The sequence below is a fragment of the Galeopterus variegatus genome, unplaced genomic scaffold (assembly GCF_000696425.1).
Source record: "Galeopterus variegatus unplaced genomic scaffold, G_variegatus-3.0.2 Scaffold3304, whole genome shotgun sequence".
Classification (NCBI taxonomy): Eukaryota; Metazoa; Chordata; class Mammalia; order Dermoptera; family Cynocephalidae; genus Galeopterus; species Galeopterus variegatus.
Window position 1 is genome coordinate 117689 of NW_007729415.1, and position 18770 is coordinate 136458.

Below are 18770 nucleotides of genomic sequence, written 5' to 3' on the forward strand. Positions count from 1 at the left end.
CCCCCCTTGGCCCGGCGTTTCTACCGCGCCTGCGCGTTCCCGCCCGGTCTCCATCTTGGAATTGGGAGGAAGAGGGAGAGGGAGACCGGGACGAGACCGGGGCTGTGGTGCGGAGAGAGGCTGAGACGGAGAGGAGGCGAGGGAGAGAGGGCGCGGGGACTGTCAGCAGCGCCTTAGCTACAGTCTTTCAGCTATCCTTGGGAGAGAGAAGGGGAAAGGGAGGAGGCCGGGGCCGGAGTGGGGGCTGTCACCCTCGGACCCCGGCGTGAGAGCGGCCGTGCGGCCGGACGTCCTCGGGGTGGGCCCCTGTAGGTGGCTGAAAACCTGGGGCTCAGGCTCCTGGGTCCCAAATTTCAGGGCTTGGCCCCTCGCTTCTCAGATACCCAGGTATCAGCCCTCCTATTCCAGATATCCGGGACTCGGGTCCCAACGTTTCTAAACCTGGGTCTCTGTTTCATAGAATTCCAAATATCTGGGGTTAATTCCCCAGGCGTTCAAATATCGGATTCAGTCTTCCCCCTTTCCAATATACGGAGTTCAGACCCCAAAATCAGAAACCCGGGATTCAGCAACTGTCGCCCTCGAGGAGGGGGAGGACTGGACCGCGAGGTCAGATCAGGTTGTCATCCCCTCCCCTCCACGGGAGGCTTCCCTGGCCCGCCCCTCAGGAAGGGCGAAAGCCGAGGAAGAGGTGGCAAGGGGAAAGGTCTCCTTGCCCCTCTCCCTGCTTGGCAGAGCCGCTGGAGGACCCCAGGCGGAAGCGGAGGCGCTGGGGCACCATAGTGACCCCTCCCAGGTGAGACACGGGGTGCAGGGGCGCGGGTCCCTGTGTCTAGCACTGAGAAGAAGGGGTGCTCCTTTCTGAGAAGCTGGGCCTGGGTAGGCCCTCTCCTCAGGATGGGGAAGCCCAACTGAGCCAGGGGTCAGCCTCTGGCTAGCCTTGCCTTCTATTGCCACTTTCTTCCCCTTCCTCTTCCCTTCATTGTGTCTGGTTAGTAGGGGATCTCAGGTGACAGAAGGGTCTCTGATGTCACCGGGTGTCACACCCTAAGGTGCTTGAGCTAATAAGATTGGTTTGCAACCTTCTGTTCTTCCCTCACAGCCACCTCTTCTCCATGATTATACCCCCTTTTTCCTTCCTGCTCTGGGGTGTTGATTCCCACGGTGGGTTTGTTTATCTGCTTTTTAGTCCTGGTGTGGTTGGGTTTCTCGTCCTTGCTAGGAAGTGTGTGTGTGGGGGGGGGGGGGCTGACAATATTTTCCTCCAGCTACAGTACCTTCCAACCTCTTGCTGTGATGGTATAATCAAATACATTTGTCAAACGATCTATCTTTTACAAAGTGCTTTTACATCATTCTCTCACGACACCCCCCATTTACCCTGTGGTGGCTCTTTTATTGCTGTCTTCCCATTTTACAGTTGAGAACATTGAGGCCCAGAAAGATTGCCAAAGTTACACAGTGGTAGAATCAAGATTTGAACCCAAGTCCTCAATCAAGTCTTGCCCCTGATCCATACCTGTTTCTTGCCATATCTTTTCCTCTGAGTCTTCTCAGTGGTCCATAGAAGAAGGAGTTGGGGTGAGGTTTAATAAGAGTGGGGGTGAGATGAGCTTCCTTTCTAGGAGGGCTATACTCAGAAACTTTTTCTGATGGGAAGGCTGTGGCTCCTGCCTATTATGCCTCATGGATTTTTCTATCTACTGTGACCTTCATCTTTACCCTGATCCCATACTTTGGCCTGGGTTCCTGAGAGGGCTCTTTCTTCTGACAAATTATAAGCACTATGGTGTCTCTTAACCATTAAAGCTAAGCTGTTAGGGTAGGATGATCCCCCAAAGGATTAAAGCCTGTGGCGACCCTGGAGGCAAAGAAGGAAAAAATCCATATGCTGTGTGTCTGCATAGTGTTCCTAAGTGTGAGATCTCATTAAAATCTCACAACAGCCCCATGCTGTAATCCATTTTACTGAGAAGACCAAGAAATTATAAGGAACTTATTCAAAGCCCCTGTTGCTGTTTGTTGCAGATGGGATGTGTAGTGTAGGGACAGATAGATTTGGGTTTTCTCATCTGCGGGATGGAGATAACATTGTCTATTTTAGAAGGTGATTATGATTTAGCTCAGACCTTGGTAATTGCTCAAATGTTTGTTGTTATTGTGAGGAAGGGGACCTGTGTGACGTTTTGCTAATGGCTGGCATCTCTTATGTGTGGCTGAGGCCCTGGGTTGGCATTTTTGGGGCCAGAGCTGGTAAAGAGGTCAGGAAGATTCCTTTGGCAATTGCAGGCACCTGCCTTTGTGTGTGGGTGTGTTGTGCAGGTGAGGGGTGTTTGGCAGAAGGGAGAAATGGGCCTGCTTTGAGCAGCCTGGGAGCTGCTGAGGGCAATCAATCAATCTCCCAGGCTATTCTGAGCCCTCCACACCCTGGGGGCCCACTGGAGAGTCAGGCTCCCTCCTTGCCCTCCAGCTTCCAGTTGGGCTGAGGAGACAAAATTAACAACACAATGGGAAACAATGCATGACAGAATATAATTACATGCTAAAATTGTTAGGTGCTTTTAAGTAGCTAGAACTCTGCCTTGGAAGTCCACCTCTGCTGAAGGCTCCTTTGTGCCTAAATTCTAAGTGCTTAAACCTCACCAGGAGCCTGTCCTGGAATCCCTTTCAGGGTCCTGGTTCTGATATTCTGCAGGAACTGTCTATAGGTGTTTGGCTTGGTGCTCTAGGAGCTCTCCCCAAGGATTGGAGTGGTCAGGGGAGGCTTCCTGCAAGAGGGGGGCTGAGCGTGGGGTGATGTGCTGAGCAAGTAATGAGCTTGCAGGCCTAACTGGAGGGGAAGAGGTCCTGTTCTCTGACCTGGGAGGAGACCTTTTTCCTCTCTGTGCCTCAGTGACCTCATCTGGGAAATGGTGATCATGATTCTGCCCTGATTGTTTCATAGGGCTGTTATGAAAGCATGGCGGTGGAGGACCACTTGTGGGCAAGTCACTCAACCTTTCTGAGCCTGTTTTCTCATCTGTAAAATAATAATACTTACCTCTTAAGGTTGTGGTGAGGATTGAATGAGAGGTAATACATGTAAGGTGTTTACTATACATGCTCAGTAAATGTTATTCGAACAGTACAAATGCCCTGTACCTGTGTGTGATGCTTATGCAGTTGGACCGGACAAGTAAGGCAGCCTAGATCACGGAGGCCCTCAAAGCCAGATGCCATTTATATCCCTGTCCTTCCCATTCTAGATCTCCTCCCTGCCAGTGTCCCTAGCCCTTTCTGAGAGTGAGTCTCTTGGCTCCTCTGGGCCAATACCCACTTCTAACAATGGCCGGATTTCCACTGCCTCCGGCCTGGCTGTTTCCTGTTCTCTTCCAGGGTGTGAGAGGTTGAGGGAAGGAGGGGGCCTCCTCCTCAAGGGGAACAAGAAGGTGCCTGGAATTAGTTGGGGTATGGGACTTGTGGGACAGGACACTTGGGGATCTAGAGCACTGGTTCTATATCTTTGAGAGGAGAAATAAGGGTTATAGGGAAATAGGAACTTGTTGAGGGCTGAGGGGGTTGGTGAGGATGCTTAGCTTCCCAGAGTCTTCCTAGCAATTTTAGGGACTCCAGGGACCCGGCCCCCGTGATCTGGTTGCTAGGGCAACTTCATTTTTTTGGAGCTTTGATGTTGTTCCTAATCTCCCCCTGCCCTTCCTCGGCAGTGCCTCCCCCTCATCAAAGAACAAGGGGAGGAGAAGGTAGAAACTTGAGGGGCCCCTTCCTCTTCCTGAGGGCCCTGTCCTTGCTCTAAGGGTCCCATCTCCATTCCCCAGGCCAGGCCCCACTCTCAGGGCCCCCGAGGGCCACCATGCCAGCTGGGGGCCGGGCCAGGAGCCTGAAGGACCCCGATGTGGCTGAGCTCTTCTTCAAGGATGACCCGGAAAAGCTCTTCTCTGACCTCCGGGAAATTGGCCATGGCAGCTTTGGAGCCGTGTACTTCGTGAGTTGCATCTTGGGAGGCTGAAGTAGGGGTGGGGACTCTTATTCCGTACCCCTCTGGACTTGCAGCAGCACTTCTACACTGTACCACCCCAGGCTTTCCTGCTCTCTCCTACTGGGCCGGCAGGTCTTCCCACTACTCTGTTCTCATTGGGGTCTTCACCACCTTCTCGTCTGGTTCTCTAGGCCCGGGATGTCCGGAATAGTGAGGTGGTGGCCATTAAGAAGATGTCATACAGTGGGAAGCAATCAAATGAGGTGGGTCAGGCACATAAGACCAGGTTGGGGGGCAGGGGACCCCAGTCTCAAGGTGCAGGCTGGATAACCCCTTCCTACCCTGCCCGCCTCCTAGAAGTGGCAGGACATCATCAAGGAGGTGCGATTCTTACAGAAGCTCCGGCATCCCAATACCATTCAGTACCGGGGCTGTTACCTGAGAGAGCACACGGCTTGGGTGAGCTGGCCCCCCCAACTCTGGCCTGATCTTTACTCCTACTCAGGCTCCTCCTCATCCTGGTCTAGTCTCTTAGGTGTACCTTGTTCAGGGTGCCATTGTGGGATCTTGGGAAGGAAGAAGTCTCTCCTGACCATTTTAGTACTCAGACGAACCCATGAGCAGCAGTGTCAGTGCAGGAGAGGCTGGCTCAAAGAGTGACACAGACTGTTAGCAGGTGGAAGAGGGCATGGGGGCTGGAGGAGGAGGAGATTGGTGCTTTGGAAGGATTCAGGTGGGAGTGGTGATGAGTGTTTTGGGCTCTTTCTAGGGGAGGCCCTGACTTTAGGGACTCTTCCCCACTCCCTCATTTCTCTAGTTCCCCTTCCTCCCAGTCATTACTGTGGGGGCATTGCCTGAGTGGCAGGTAGGCAAGGAAGCTCTGTTTTGAGTCTCTGCCCAAGGGAGGTGGACCAAGGGGGTCCAGGATCTGCTGATCTCTGACCATTGACCCTTCCTTAGCTGGTGATGGAGTATTGCCTGGGCTCAGCTTCTGACCTTCTAGAAGGTAAGTGACTCATTGGCCAATAAATGGCAGAAGAGCAGAGAAGCTATAGGGGAAAGGTTAAGGGGAGCTTATTCCCTTAACCACCCTTGGGCTCCCTCAGTTTGATGTTTTCCCTCATTCCTCAGTGCACAAGAAGCCTCTTCAGGAGGTGGAGATTGCAGCTGTGACCCACGGGGCGCTTCAGGGCTTGGCATATCTTCATTCCCACAACATGATCCATAGGTACAAGCAGCACTGATGATGGCGGAGGTGGGGGTGGGGTGCTCTCTACACCATTCCTCGTTTAGCTGGGCTTCAGTCGTCTTGAAAGCTCTGTGCTAAAGTACCTGCTCAGCCTTCCTAAGACACGTGTCTCATCCTTGCACTTCGCCTCTGGCAGGGATGTGAAAGCTGGAAACATCCTGCTATCAGAGCCAGGCTTGGTGAAGCTGGGGGACTTCGGCTCCGCGTCCATCATGGCACCTGCTAACTCCTTTGTGGGAACCCCATACTGGTGAGTGAGAGTGACAGTGAGCGGAGAGAGCTCCCAGGATGTTGGGAGTCGGAGCTATAGGGTCTGGGCGGATGATTAGTCTCTCTCTCCTGACCATTCTCCCAGGATGGCTCCAGAGGTTATCTTGGCAATGGATGAGGGGCAGTATGATGGCAAAGTGGATGTCTGGTCCTTGGGGATAACCTGCATTGAGCTGGGTAAGCACATCCTCCTCTCTGCTCCCTCATCCTATTTCTGCTCCACTTCTTTCTGTTACCTGTCCCCGTCCTATCCCATCCTCCTAGGGATGGAATCCATATCCGTTTTGACTCTACCCTGGAGCCCTGCTACAGCCAGCTGTCAAATCCTGCCAGTTCCTAAAGATTTGTAGCATTCATCTCTTCCTGTCCACTACCCTAGTTTTAAATCTGTTTTGAGTGCCTACTGTGTACTGTGCACTGTTCTTCATTCTGGGGGTATAGCAGTGAATGAGATTCCTGCCCTTATGGAATTTATATTCAAGTTGGGGAAACCAGGCAAATTTTCTCTCAGTGTGATGAAACCTGAATGGAGAAGTTGCAGAAGTGGTATAAACAAAACAAGGGACTTGACCTAGTTTAGGGGCTGAGGAAGTCCTCCTTGTAGCAGAGATATTTAAACAAACCCACAAGACAAATAGTAGCTGTTTGAAGGAGGTAGGGAAGCGCATTCCAGACAGAGAAAGGATGTGCAGAAGTCTAGAGAGGTACGAGCAGGCAGGGGAATGGAGACTAGTTTCAGTGTGGAGCACAGCATATGGTGCAAGAGTAGTGAGTGAGAAGTTCAGACAGTCAGGCCTGAGTGAGTGCACGAGGCCTTAAAGCCATATCAGGGTTCTCAGCTCTGCCAGCCTACTGTATCGAAACAACTATTTAATGAGATAATGTCTGTAAGGCCTCTAACACAATGCTGCACAAAATACAAGCGTACTTCAAAAAGTTTGTGGAAGAATAGAAATAAAAGATAACCCGAATCCTTCTGTGAACATTTTGAAGGACTTTTATAGTTGCCCAAGAAAGAGTTGCTCTTAGTTGCTCTTATCAACAACCTGCACAGATCTTCTTACCTCCAGTCTCTTCCAGTGGCTCCCTATTACCTTCAAGACTGAAGCCATCCTCATCCTTCCTTACACCAGGCTAAAGGCTCTGCTTCCTAAAAGCTGGCTCTCCTTCACAGGCTTCACCCCCTTCCCCAAGTGTGTAATGAACTTTTCCACTTCCTTGCCTTGGTTTGTTTTGTGTCTTCTGCCCAGAGTCAGAGATTTGGACATGACCTGTCCCTCCATTTCCACAGTCTTCATTTACCATTTAATGCCAGAGCCAGGCAGATGATGAAAATGAATGGAATAAACCAAGTATGAGAAGTAGCTAGGTCTGTCCATTTTTTTTTTTTTTTTTTTAAAGATGACCGGTAAGGGGATCTTAACCCTTGACTTGGTGTTGTCAGCACCACGCTCAGCCAGTGAGCGAACCGGCCATCCCTATATGGGATCCGAACCCGGGGCCTTGGTGTTATCAGCACCGCACTCTACCGAGTGAGCCACGGGCCGGCCCATGGTCTGTCCATTTTATTCCTAGTTTTTGGTAGGGAATGTGATACAGAGAAATATTTCTGTACTGTTGAGAAAACCCATCAAAACTGATATCAAAGACAACTGATCCTCAGAGTCAGAGTGGCAAAGTATAGATAGCTATTCCTTATAAAAAGGGCAGCTATTGGTCAGCTCTAGCCCAGTGTTATGCAGGATGTAGACTGTTTCACCAGATCTCATTTTTGAAGAGAAACTAGACTGATTATTATTTAGTTATTATTTTTAGCAGTTAATGAAAAGAATCACTGTTTAGGCCAAAAACAAACAATGCAAAACATTTATGTGGGCCTCAAGGGGCTCACGGCTTGTAACTTCAATCTAAGGCCTAATTCCAGTATCCTTTTTTCCAAAAGACCTTCCCTGAATTCCCTGCACACGGACTTGCTTCAATGCCCACCACACACCCTCAACTTCCTGGCCATTTACGCCAGTTCACACTTTGAACTTCATGCTACTTGTTTAGTCCTATTTAATCCTCCCTTCTAGACTGGATGTTCCTTGAGAACAGGGCTTATTCTTGTTTTTCTTTGTCTTCCCCATAACACTTACCAAATTTTCTGCTCTCATTTGACACCTAATAAGTATTAATTGGGCTTGATAACTGAATTTGCTTCCTTCTGCCTTCTTTGATGTGTTTTTGAATTTTTTTTTTTTAAATCCCTATTCCACCTGTGTGCCGTGGAGAGGATGGGCATTGCGTTTAGAGGAGGGAATTAATTGAGACTCAACAGGATTATGGGAATGGCCCAAGGTCATGCCACAAGGAGGTCAGGGAGCTGGGGTTTCAGCCCGAGTTGTCCAAGTTCCATTCTAGTCTCCTCTGCCCACCTGCCACCTCTCACTCTCTCCCCCTTGACCTTTCTCTGTAGCGGAACGGAAACCACCACTGTTCAACATGAACGCGATGAGTGCCTTATACCACATTGCACAGAATGAGTCCCCTGTGCTCCAGTCAGGACACTGGTGAGGACTGGGATTCCTGGGCCCACGCATTAGGCCAGGGGGTAAAGTTGCCTGACTTATGCCCTTCCAACCCTCTCCCACCCTCCTATGGCTTCCAGGTCTGAGTACTTCCGGAATTTTGTTGACTCTTGTCTTCAGAAAATCCCTCAAGACAGACCAACCTCAGAGGTTCTTCTGAAGGTGAGGGCTCACTGGCCTAGCATTCTCCTGAACTGCAGCTTGTTAGAGCCACAAGATACCCCTCAATGAAATCAGTGGTTCTGTACTCCTCCTCCACCAAGAGCTTCATTTATGAATACCCACCCCCGTCCCTAATGCCCAGTGGACTCTGTGTTTTATAAGATTTTGCCTACCAGACTGCCTTAGTTTATTAAGTAATAATTTATTTTCCCATCTTTTATTAATCAAAGATGTATGTAATTGTCAGCCAGAGCTTCTGGTCAGCGTGCGATAACCAGGGTTACCACATTGATCTGATGTAATTCAAGCCAAAAGCCTGTGTAGCCTTATCATGGGTAAATGTATGATTACCCTTAGGTGTTTTTTGAGTCATCAAAAGTAGAGGTGTCCCATTCCCTGCATAGATTTTTGGGTGCCTAATGAGCCCTAGTTAGAAACTGACTTAGAGGGCCAACCTTTTGGCTCACTCGGGAGAGTGCGGCGCTGGGAGTGCAGCAGCGCTCCCACCGTGGGTTTGGATCCTATATAGGGATGGCTGGTGCGCTCACTGGCTGAGCGTGATGCGGGCAACACCAAGCCAAGGGTTGCGATCCCGTTACCAGTCACACACACACACACACACACACAAAAAAAAAAGTGACTTAGATTGTCTAGTTTGACCTACATGTTTTGTAATTGTGGGGTACCTTATGAAGCCCAGAGAGACCTTGTGACATGTCCATGGTCAAATAGCACTTTGGTAGAGGAGCTGGACTAGAGTCCAGATCTCCTGACGTTCTTGCCTGTCAGCAATGCCTGGAGGAACAAGGGACAACCTGGGTAGTAGAGACTGGGTGGTGGAGAAAATTACTGTGGGAGAAGGGGTTGGGACAAGGCCAGCATCAACCCATCGTGAGCATGGGCCCAGGGGAGTGCCTCAGGCCACAGAGAATGCTGCGAGCCATGAGTAATGGGGGAGCGGGCAGCAGGCCTCAGTGTTGTCTTCCCCCAGCACCGCTTTGTGCTCCGGGAACGGCCACCCACAGTCATCATGGACCTGATCCAGAGGACCAAGGATGCTGTGCGGGAGCTGGACAACCTGCAGTACCGCAAGATGAAGAAGATCCTGTTCCAAGAGGCACCCAATGGCCCTGGTGCTGAGGCCCCAGAGGAGGAGGAGGTGACCCAGCTCACCCTCCTCCCTTCTTCACCCCCATCCCGTGCTTGCCTTATAGCAGCTGCTTGGCCCCCTTCCCCATCTATCCTCAAACCTTCTGTCTCCTGTGCCACCTCCAGGCACATGCTCTTGTCCTTCCCCTTCCCTGCCCAACAGCCTACGCCCTGTTCACAGGAGGCAGAGCCCTACATGCACCGGGCCGGGACACTGACCAGTCTAGAGAGCAGCCACTCAGTGCCCAGCATGTCCATCAGCGCCTCCAGCCAGAGCAGCTCAGTTAACAGCTTAGCAGATGCCTCGGACAATGAGGAAGAGGAGGAGGAGGAAGAGGAGGAGGAGGAGGAAGAAGAAGGCCCTGAAGCCCGGGAGATGGCTATGATGCAGGAGGGGGAGCACACCGTCACCTCCCACAGCTCCATCATCCACCGGCTGCCGGTATGCAGCTCATCTGGTAGGCCTGGCAGACAAGTGGCCAAGCCTAAGTTCTCTTACTCAGGAACCACCTGGGTTCCCTGTTCCTCCCAAGTCTGAATGGGTCTACGCAGGTAGTGGCCTCTGAGCATTTAGCATCGCTTCTTCCTTTCCTTCTTCTAGGGCTCTGACAACCTGTATGATGACCCCTACCAGCCAGAGATGACCCCAGGCCCTCTCCAGCCACCTGCACCCCCAGCCCCCACCTCCACCACCTCTTCTGCTCGTCGCCGGGCCTACTGCCGCAACCGGGACCACTTTGCAACCATCCGTACTGCCTCCCTGGTGAGTACAGCCGTCCTTACTCAGCCTGCTTGCCATCAGTTTGTCTGCCTCGTCTGGATGCTCCTGTCTTTGTAAGTCTAGAAGTGATCTCCCTGTGGACTATATTAAGCCCAGGTTCCACCCTCACTTCCTGCTGCTGTCTTTTGCTTTCTCACCTCGACCTCACCCTCCTCCTCCTCCCCACAGACTGTTTTTTGGTCCTATTGACTGGTCTGGGTGTTCCCAGCTTGACAAACGCATACTCCATTTTCATGGCCTGTCTTAAATAACACCTTCTGGGCTGCCTTCCCAGGCTCCTCTGGCCAGTCAGGAGTTTCCCATCCTGTACACAGGCATGTCCAGCCCTGTGCTGTGGTGCTCCTGCAGGACACTGTGTTCCATGCTTCCATCTACCCTGGAAGGGAGAGGTGAGGCAGCTGGGGCTCAGGGGCAGCTCGCCCAAGGCACTTGCCCAAACACTTCTGATGGTTCTCAAATTCTATAAGCAGGACCATAGTTCTCTCCTAAAATCAGGTCATGGAGTTTGGCAGTCTTTTTTTTTTTTGGCACCTGGCTGATAGGAGGATCTGAATCCTTGACCTTGGTGTTACAACACCACCCTCTAACCAACTGAGCTAGCTGGCCAGGCAAGTCATGGCAATCTTTTTCTCAGTTCACAGGAAAAAGTGGTTAGAATTTTCATGAAACGTACTTTTTAGATTTCATTCCTGCTTAGCTGTATTTGAGCACCAACAATCCCCTTAGAGGCCACTAGTTAAGTATAGTATGTTCTTATAGCCTCTCTTCAAGTCCTGTGGTGCTTAGTGCCTTGTGGTGCTGTGCAGAGAAGTCTGTGACCAGGGGCTTGGCCACCTGGACTAGCCTGAGAGCCACTGTCAGAGCTGGTTGAGAATGGGCCCTGGGATCGTACTTCAGGTGAGGACACCCAGGCCTGGTGTTCTTGTTATTCCAACATCTCATGGCCCAGATCCTAGTTCAGTAGCTGCGGTGTGTAATGGGCCCTCCGTATTTGCTGAGGGGGAAGGAAGCCAACACTCTTTGGTTTAGAGAATGTTCTAGATAACTTTTTCTTTTTTGGTGGCTGGCCAGTATGGGGATCCGAACCCTTGACCTTGGTATTACAAGTCTGTGCTCAAACCAACTGAGCTAACTGGCCAGCCATAGATACTTTTATATATGTATTAATGTTATTTACACAGCCTGCTGTGAGGAGATATCATTTGCCCTATTTAACAGTGAGAGAACTGATGCTTTGAGAAGTTAACTGCTTGATATCACATGGTTAGTACATGGCAAAACTGCGAATTGACCCCAGGTCTGTCTGATTCACTCTTGGACTAATCTAAATTGTTCCTATTTTTGTGCCAGGCCCTGTGCTTGCCACCTTTTATCATCTCATTCGATCACACTAAACCTGTGAAATAGATAATATCTCCACTACCTAGTTGAGGAAAGAGGCTCAGAGATGTTATGTGTGGGAAGGTACTAAATGAGAGTGAAACTAATGAATCTAAAACCTACCTTCTTTCCCCATGGAGCATGAAGACAAGTCTGTCTTAGTAGAGTGGGGGCCAGGGCCGAGTCCCACTTCTCATCCTTCCACTGCCCCAGGTCAGCCGTCAGATCCAGGAGCATGAGCAGGACTCAGCGCTGCGGGAGCAGCTGAGTGGCTATAAGCGGATGCGACGACAGCACCAGAAGCAGCTGCTGGCTCTGGAGTCGCGGCTGAGGGGTGAACGTGAGGAGCACAGTGCACGGCTACAGCGGGAGCTGGAGGCCCAGCGGGCCGGCTTCGGGGCTGAGGCAGAAAAGCTGGCGCGGCGGCACCAGGCCATTGGTGAGAAGGAGACACGAGCTGCCCAGGCCGAGGAGCGCAAGTTCCAGCAGCACATCCTTGGGCAGCAGAAGAAGGAGCTGGCTGCCCTACTGGAGGCACAGAAGCGTACCTACAAACTTCGAAAGGAGCAGTTAAAGGAGGTGGGTTGGGCTGCCCCTGTGGGTGGGGCAAATGGCAGGTGAGCGGGTCCTGACCCCGCTCTCCCACTGTCCTTTCCAGGAGCTCCAGGAGAATCCCAGCACACCCAAGCGGGAGAAGGCCGAGTGGCTTCTGCGGCAGAAGGAGCAGCTGCAGCAGTGCCAGGCTGAAGAGGAGGCAGGGCTGCTAAGGCGACAGCGCCAGTATTTTGAGCTTCAGTGTCGCCAGTACAAGCGCAAGATGCTGCTGGCTCGTCACAGCCTGGACCAGGACCTGCTGCGAGAGGTAGGCTACCCCACCCACCCTTCCTCTCCCGCATGTTCACGGGTCCCAGCCCCACCTTTTTCCATTTGTCTCGCTGTGTCTTCTTTCCCCTTGCCCTCGTGTTATGGCTCGGCTTCTCTGCAGCACTCCTTTTGCTTCCCATCCTCATCAGACTCTGGTAGAATTACCTTAGGCCTCTGTTCCCAGGCCAGCCTAGAGCTTGGCTCCCTTACACCCCTCATGGCCTCCTGCCCACTCTTCCCCCAGCTCTCTCTGCCAGGGAGTCCTGGGTTTCCACTCCTTTGACACCAACAAGGCTCCCTGACTGGCCCCTTCTCCCTTCTACCTCAGGACTTGAACAAGAAACAGACCCAGAAGGACTTGGAGTGTGCGTTGCTGCTGCGACAGCATGAGGCCACACGGGAGCTGGAGCTACGGCAGCTCCAGGCCGTACAGCGCACACGGGCTGAGCTCACCCGCCTGCAGCACCAGACAGAGCTGGGCAACCAGCTGGAGTACAACAAGCGGCGTGAGCAGGAGCTGCGGCAGAAGCACGCGGCCCAGGTTCGCCAGCAGCCCAAGAGCCTCAAAGTACGTGCAGGCCTGTGCACCCTGGGCCTCCCGCTCCCCATTCCTGGGGCTCTGGGACCACCCAGCACAGGCACCCCTAGAGAAGAGCAGTCCTGCTTACCTGGCCAGGAGGCAGTCCTGGACCAAAGAATGCTGGGAGAGGAGGAGGAAGCAGTTCCAGAGAGAAGGATTGTGGGAAAGGAAGGGGCCACCTTGGAGTCAGAGAAGCAGAGGATTTTGGGGAAAGAATCAGTAACCCCTAGTCTCAATCTACAAAAACATAGGAGTCTGGTTGATGAGGAAGTTTGGGGTCCACCTGAGGAGGAGATAGAGGAGCTTAGAGTCCCATGCCTGGCACCCCAGGAGAGGAGCATTGTTGGCCAGGAGGAGGCTGAGGCATGGAGGTTGTGGGAGAAGGAGGATGGGAGCCTTCTAGGTGAGGAGTTTGAGCTTGCTTGGGTCCAGGGCCCAGCACTGACTCCAGTACCTGAGGAGGAGGAGGAAGAGGAGGAGGGGGCTCCAATCGGGACCCCTAGGGATCCTGGAGATGGCTGTCCCTCCCCAGACATCCCTCCTGAACCCCCTCCGACACACCTAAGGCCTGGTCCATCTAGCCAGCTCCCTGGACTCCTGTCCCATGGCCTCCTGGCTGGCCTCTCCTTTGCAGTAGGGTCCTCCTCTGGCCTCCTGCCCTTACTACTTCTGTTGCTGCTCCCACTGCTGGCAGCCCAGGGTGGAGGTGGCCTGCAGGCAGCACTGCTGGCCCTTGAGGTGGGGCTGGTGGGCCTGGGTGCCTCTTACCTACTTCTTTGTACAGCTCTGCACGTGCCCCCAAGTCTTTTCCTACTCCTGGCCCAGGTCACTGCACTGGGGGCCGTCCTGGGCCTGAGCTGGCGCCGAGGCCTTATGGGTGTGCCTCTGGGCCTTGGGGCCGCCTGGCTCCTAGCTTGGCCAGGCCTGGCTATACCTCTGGTGGCTCTGGCAGCAGGGGGCAAATGGGTGCAGCAGCAGGGCCCACGGATATGCCGGGGCATCTCTCGACTCTGGTTACGGGTTCTGCTGCGCCTGTCGCCCATGGCCTTCAGGGCCCTACAGGGCTGTGGGGCTGTGGGGGACCGGGGCCTGTTTGCACTCTACCCCAAGACCAACAAGGATGGCTTCCGCAGCCGCCTACCTGTCCCTGGGCCCCGGCGGGGTAATCCCTGCACTGCCCAACACCCACTAGCCCTGTTGGCAAAGGTTTGGGCCCTGTGCAAGGGTTGGAACTGGCGACTGGCACGGGCCAGCCAAGGTTTAGCTTCCCACTTGCCCCCCTGGGCCATCCACACACTGGCCAGCTGGGGCCTCCTTCGGGGTGAACGGCCCAGCCGTATTCCCCGGCTGCTACCACGCAGCCAGCGCCGGTTAGGGCCCCCTGCTTCCCGCCAGCCACCGCCAGGGACTGCAGGTGGGCGGAGATCCCGAACCCGCCAGTCCCGGGCCTTGCCTCCCTGGAGGTAACCAACTCCAGCCCTTCCCTGGCCTATATCTACAGCATTGAGCACTTTATGTCCCTTGACTCAGCGAAGTCTCTCCAGTCCTCCATCCTCTCCTCCCTCTCACCCCTCCTTCCTCAGTGTGCATCCCCACCCACCTCCAGACCTCTAGACAGGCAGTCTCCTCCACCATGGAGCCAAAAGTCAGACTTTGTGTCCTCCTGCCCCTCCCCCCCCCCCTAAGTTATTGCTGTCCCCACTGTGTGTGTGTTCATCCTCACCCTCATTGACTCAGGCCTGGTGCCAAGGGGCGGTGGGTGGGAACAGTCATGTTTTTTTCTCCTCTTTGATTTTGTTTTTCTGTCTCCCTTCCAACCTGCCCCCTTCCCCCCACCAAAAAAAGAAAAAGACAAACACAAATAAAATATCTGAGCGGAACTGTACCTTTGGCTCAGGCTGCCTCTGTCTGCTTTGTCCTGCCGCCTAGCCTCCCGGTACACCCCCATCTGGACCCTCGGCCTTCAGCTCCATGACCTCTTCACCCGTCTGCGTTATCTCAGCCCGTTTCACTCCTCAGCCTCATCTTCTCTGCCTTCGTAGCTTCATTGTACCACGACCACCACCAGCCCTGGGGCTTGGGCCCTGTGGAGCTTGCACAGAACTTCCTGGTCCCACCGTTCCCGTTTGTGGGTGCCTTCCCAGAAAGCCCTTAGGTTCCAGGTCCTTTGGTCTCATTCCCTGCCTTTTCTCCCAACCCATTCCCTACATGGCTTCATTCTGTTTGGGAGCAGAATTGCACTTCTGCATCAGGCCTCACCCCAGAGGGTGGGGACTGGGGCTGCAAACCCTCCACATAGAGGGGCTAGGCAGAGAGAGTGGGAGCCATGGAAATGGGATTGGTTGTGGGCTTGGGGTAGGAGCTGAGTGCGTGAGGGCTGGGCTGGAATGTGGTTCTGGTCAGGATGGCAGCTGCTGGCCTGTTGGACTTGTCAGGTCCTTTCTGGCCACCTCCTTTGCCCCTTTCCCATCTGTGGCCCGAAATGGGGCAGCCCCTTGTTATCCATTTCTCAGCTCAGTGCTTCTCCTTCCCTGTCTTCCTCCCTGAGGACCTGGGACTTCCTCCACTGTCCTTAGTTGTGTTGCTTTCTTCTATGGGTGTTTTGTGTGACTTGGTCCTCTCATTCATTCTGTGCACACTCTTATATTTACTCACATGCTTCTCTCTCTAGGTCATATTTTCTCCCTCTTTGCATGGTCAAAGCCTCTTTTGTCTCAGTACCTTAAAGATTCTCCATTCCCTGTCCATGAACTCTCAGTTCTTTCTTACGGGTGTTCCACCCAACTCTGTGGATGTGCTCTCTGGACCTGTCTTGTTTTCTCTGAATCCCTTGCCCATCAAGACCTTCCTGATCTCTCGACACAATCCCATCTCTCCATGTCTGTCTGTATACAGTTCCCCCCACCCCCTCTGTCTAACATGTTTTCTGTTTCTCTCCCTCTCCCTGTCTCTGCTTCTGTCTCCTCTCCTCTCTCTCTCTTCTCCCCCTTTCCCCTGGTTGTTCCTCCTCTTCTTCCTCTCCCCTGCCCCCATCTCCCCTTGATCCGTCCGCTGCATAGTCTAAGGAGCTGCAGATCAAGAAGCAGTTCCAGGAGACGTGTAAGATCCAGACTCGGCAGTACAAGGCTCTGCGGGCACACTTGCTGGAGACCACGCCCAAAGCTCAGCACAAGAGCCTCCTTAAACGGCTCAAGGAAGAACAGACCCGCAAGCTGGCGATCTTGGCTGAGCAGTATGACCAGTCCATCTCAGAGATGCTCAGCTCACAGGCGGTGAGGCCTGGGGTCCAGGGAGGGAGTGCAGTGGAGGTTGGCCTCTGTACTTCCAGCTTATTTATGGGCAGTGGAAGGGGGTGGTGTGGACAGAGCTAGGCTTTTTGTACTTGGGAAACTCAGACCCTCACTGTTAGTATTCTCTGCAGTGGTTTTATTATTTCTCTTAGTATCTCCTTAAGGTCTTAAGAAAGCCATCCTGCCTATTTTACCAAGAACCACCAGGGAAGAGTGGCTATAATTTTTCCTGAGCCTGAGTTAGTTTAATGTGTGACCAGGAAGCAGACTGAAATAAGTGTGGCCCTCAGGCTGGTTTACTCAGATTTCTGGAGGATATTGAAGGTTGCTGTTCTGAAACCTGATCACACACAACACTGGAGTGGGCCACTTCAAATGTGCACGTAGTGTAAAGAGTGAAAGTGCTCTATTTGAGGCCATTCTCTCACCCAGTCCCACCTCTGAGAGGTTACTCATTAATAATTAACTGTATTTTAGACTTTTTCCAATGTATAGTTGGAAAATTATATAAAATTTTAAAACACAAATGAAATCATACTTTACATACTGTTCTCTAACTTCCTTTTTCCACTTAATATTTCTTGGACATCTTTCCATGTCAGTACACATCTCTCTTTTTTTTACAGCATAGAATTTTCCGTGGTATGGCTGTACCATAATTTATTTAACCCATCCCTTATTGGTGGACATTTAGGTTGTTTCCAGTATTTTCGCTTCCGTGAACACCTCGAGCACATGTGCAAGTATACCTGGGGGATAGATTCCTGCAAGTGTAATTGCTGTGCCACAGGGTATGACCATCTTCCATTCTGATAGATGTTGAGACCGCTGCTTCTTGAAACCTTAGGGCCCAGACCCACCTGGGGCAGGGGAGGATGGGGGATAGGGGAGGAGGTCCCTAAAACTGGTTCTTCTGTTTTCTAGCTGCGGCTTGATGAGACCCAGGAGGCAGAGTTCCAGGCCCTTCGGCAGCAGCTTCAACAGGAGCTGGAGCTGCTTAATGCTTACCAGAGCAAGATCAAGATCCGCACAGAGAGTCAACACGAGAGGGAGCTGCGGGAGCTGGAGCAGAGAGTCGCTCTGAGGCGGGCCCTGCTAGAGCAGCGGGTAAGGGGCTCAGCCTCCAGGACAAGGTGGGGAGGGCAGGCTCCATGCCCCTGGACTCTCTAACTTCTGTTCTGGGTGCCCCAGGTGGAAGAAGAGCTGCTGGCCCTGCAGACAGGGCGCTCTGAGCGAATCCGGAGTTTGCTCGAGCGGCAGGCCCGTGAGATCGAGGCCTTTGATGCTGAGAGCATGAGGCTGGGCTTCTCCAGTATGGCTCTGGGGGGCATCCCAGCTGAGGCTGCTGCCCAGGGCTATCCCGCTCCCCCCCCTGCTCCTGCCTGGCCTTCCCGTCCTGTTCCCCGTTCAGGGGCACACTGGAGCCACGGCCCTCCTCCACCAGGCATGCCCCCTCCAGCCTGGCGTCAGCCATCTCTGCTGGCTCCCCCAGGTCCTCCCAACTGGCTGGGGCCCCCAACACAGAGTGGAACACCCCGTGGTGGAGCCCTGCTGCTGCTACGAAACAGCCCCCAGCCCCTGCGGCGGGCAGCCTCAGGGGGCAGTGGCAGCGAGAATGTGGTCCCACCTGCTGCCGCAGTGCCCGGGCCTCTGAGCCGCAGCACCAGTGTTGCTTCACACATCCTCAATGGGTCCTCCCACTTCTATTCCTGAAGTACAGGGTGGATGAGCAGATGAGTGGGGCATGGGCAGGTGGAGCCTGGTCCTGGAGGGCAGTATGCTTGAGGCCCACCCACGGGTAGGGAGCAGGATGCTGGCTCAAGCTCCCCTCAGACCTCCTCATTTCATGAGTTTCTTGGGGCTGGCCAGTGGCCCAGGGCCAGCTTGGGCATAGGTGCCTCAAAGCTGACCAGGAGCTCCTTCCTCCCCACCATGGTGCCAGGGTCTCCTTCCACCACTATCTGGGAAAGGAGGGAGATATGTGTGTCAAATATTCATCTGGTCCCCTGGGGGAGGGGAAGGGTGGGTCTAGATATATTATATTCAGAGAACTATACTACCCTCGCAGTGGGGCCATGGACTGGGGACCATAGGGCCCCCAGACCTGGGACGTGGCAGAGCAGGCAAGTCTGGGGTCTGAGGTGGGAGAATGGGAGAAGGCCTTTCTCAGAAGGAAGGATCAGGATGGAGTCTTGGGGTCAGGATGCCTGGGTCTCTCCATTCCCCTGTTGCTGTCCGACGTCCTGTGCCGTCTTGTCCTTTATCTTTTTTTTTTTAATTGGGATCAGGGCTGGGGCGGGGGAACAACGGAAGGACCTTGGAAGGGGCTGTTCCCAGGCTGGGCGCAGTCACAGGAGCCCCTCTCAGCTATGGCACTGGCACAGAGCCCCAGGGCAAGCTTTTAATAAACTGTTGGTTATTCTAACAGACCCCAGGACTCACCCTTTCTGTCAGAGGTGTGTGTGAAGAACTGTTCAGTAGCAAGAGAAAGTATTTTAA

The 18770-nt window shown here is 53.2% G+C and overlaps 1 protein-coding gene across 6 annotated transcripts; it reads left to right on the forward strand.

Annotated features, from left to right (window-relative positions):
- The first annotated feature begins 81 nt into the window (after positions 1-81).
- TAOK2 (TAO kinase 2) lies at positions 82-18701 on the forward strand. 6 transcript variants are annotated; one of them, XM_008584569.1, is made up of 19 exons: positions 82-796; positions 3816-3982; positions 4168-4239; positions 4334-4435; positions 4937-4982; positions 5108-5204; positions 5362-5475; positions 5581-5672; positions 7954-8047; positions 8146-8227; positions 9219-9386; positions 9540-9818; positions 9978-10139; positions 11751-12116; positions 12196-12399; positions 12730-12969; positions 16041-16253; positions 17196-17378; positions 17463-18701. In XM_008584569.1, exons 2-19 carry the CDS (start codon positions 3851-3853, stop codon positions 17982-17984), a joined length of 3168 nt encoding a protein of 1055 aa, XP_008582791.1. In that variant the 5' UTR covers positions 82-796; positions 3816-3850; the 3' UTR covers positions 17985-18701. The 6 variants fall into 6 exon arrangements, with proteins under 6 accessions (XP_008582791.1, XP_008582792.1, XP_008582793.1 ...); XM_008584570.1 differs by having other exon boundaries at positions 9558-9818; XM_008584571.1 differs by lacking the exon at positions 9219-9386 and having other exon boundaries at positions 9558-9818.
- Positions 18702-18770: the final 69 nt, after the last annotated feature.

Bases quoted from the DNA above. Each gene is read 5' to 3' on its own strand.
- TAOK2 (XM_008584566.1), top strand. From the start codon at position 3,851: ATGCCAGCTGGGGGCCGGGCCAGGAGCCTGAAGGACCCCGATGTGGCT. The intron at 4,436-4,936 runs GTGAGCTGGCCC...ACCCTTCCTTAG, and splicing joins TGAGAGAGCACACGGCTTGG to CTGGTGATGGAGTATTGCCT. The intron at 8,048-8,145 runs GTGAGGACTGGG...TATGGCTTCCAG, and splicing joins GTGCTCCAGTCAGGACACTG to GTCTGAGTACTTCCGGAATT.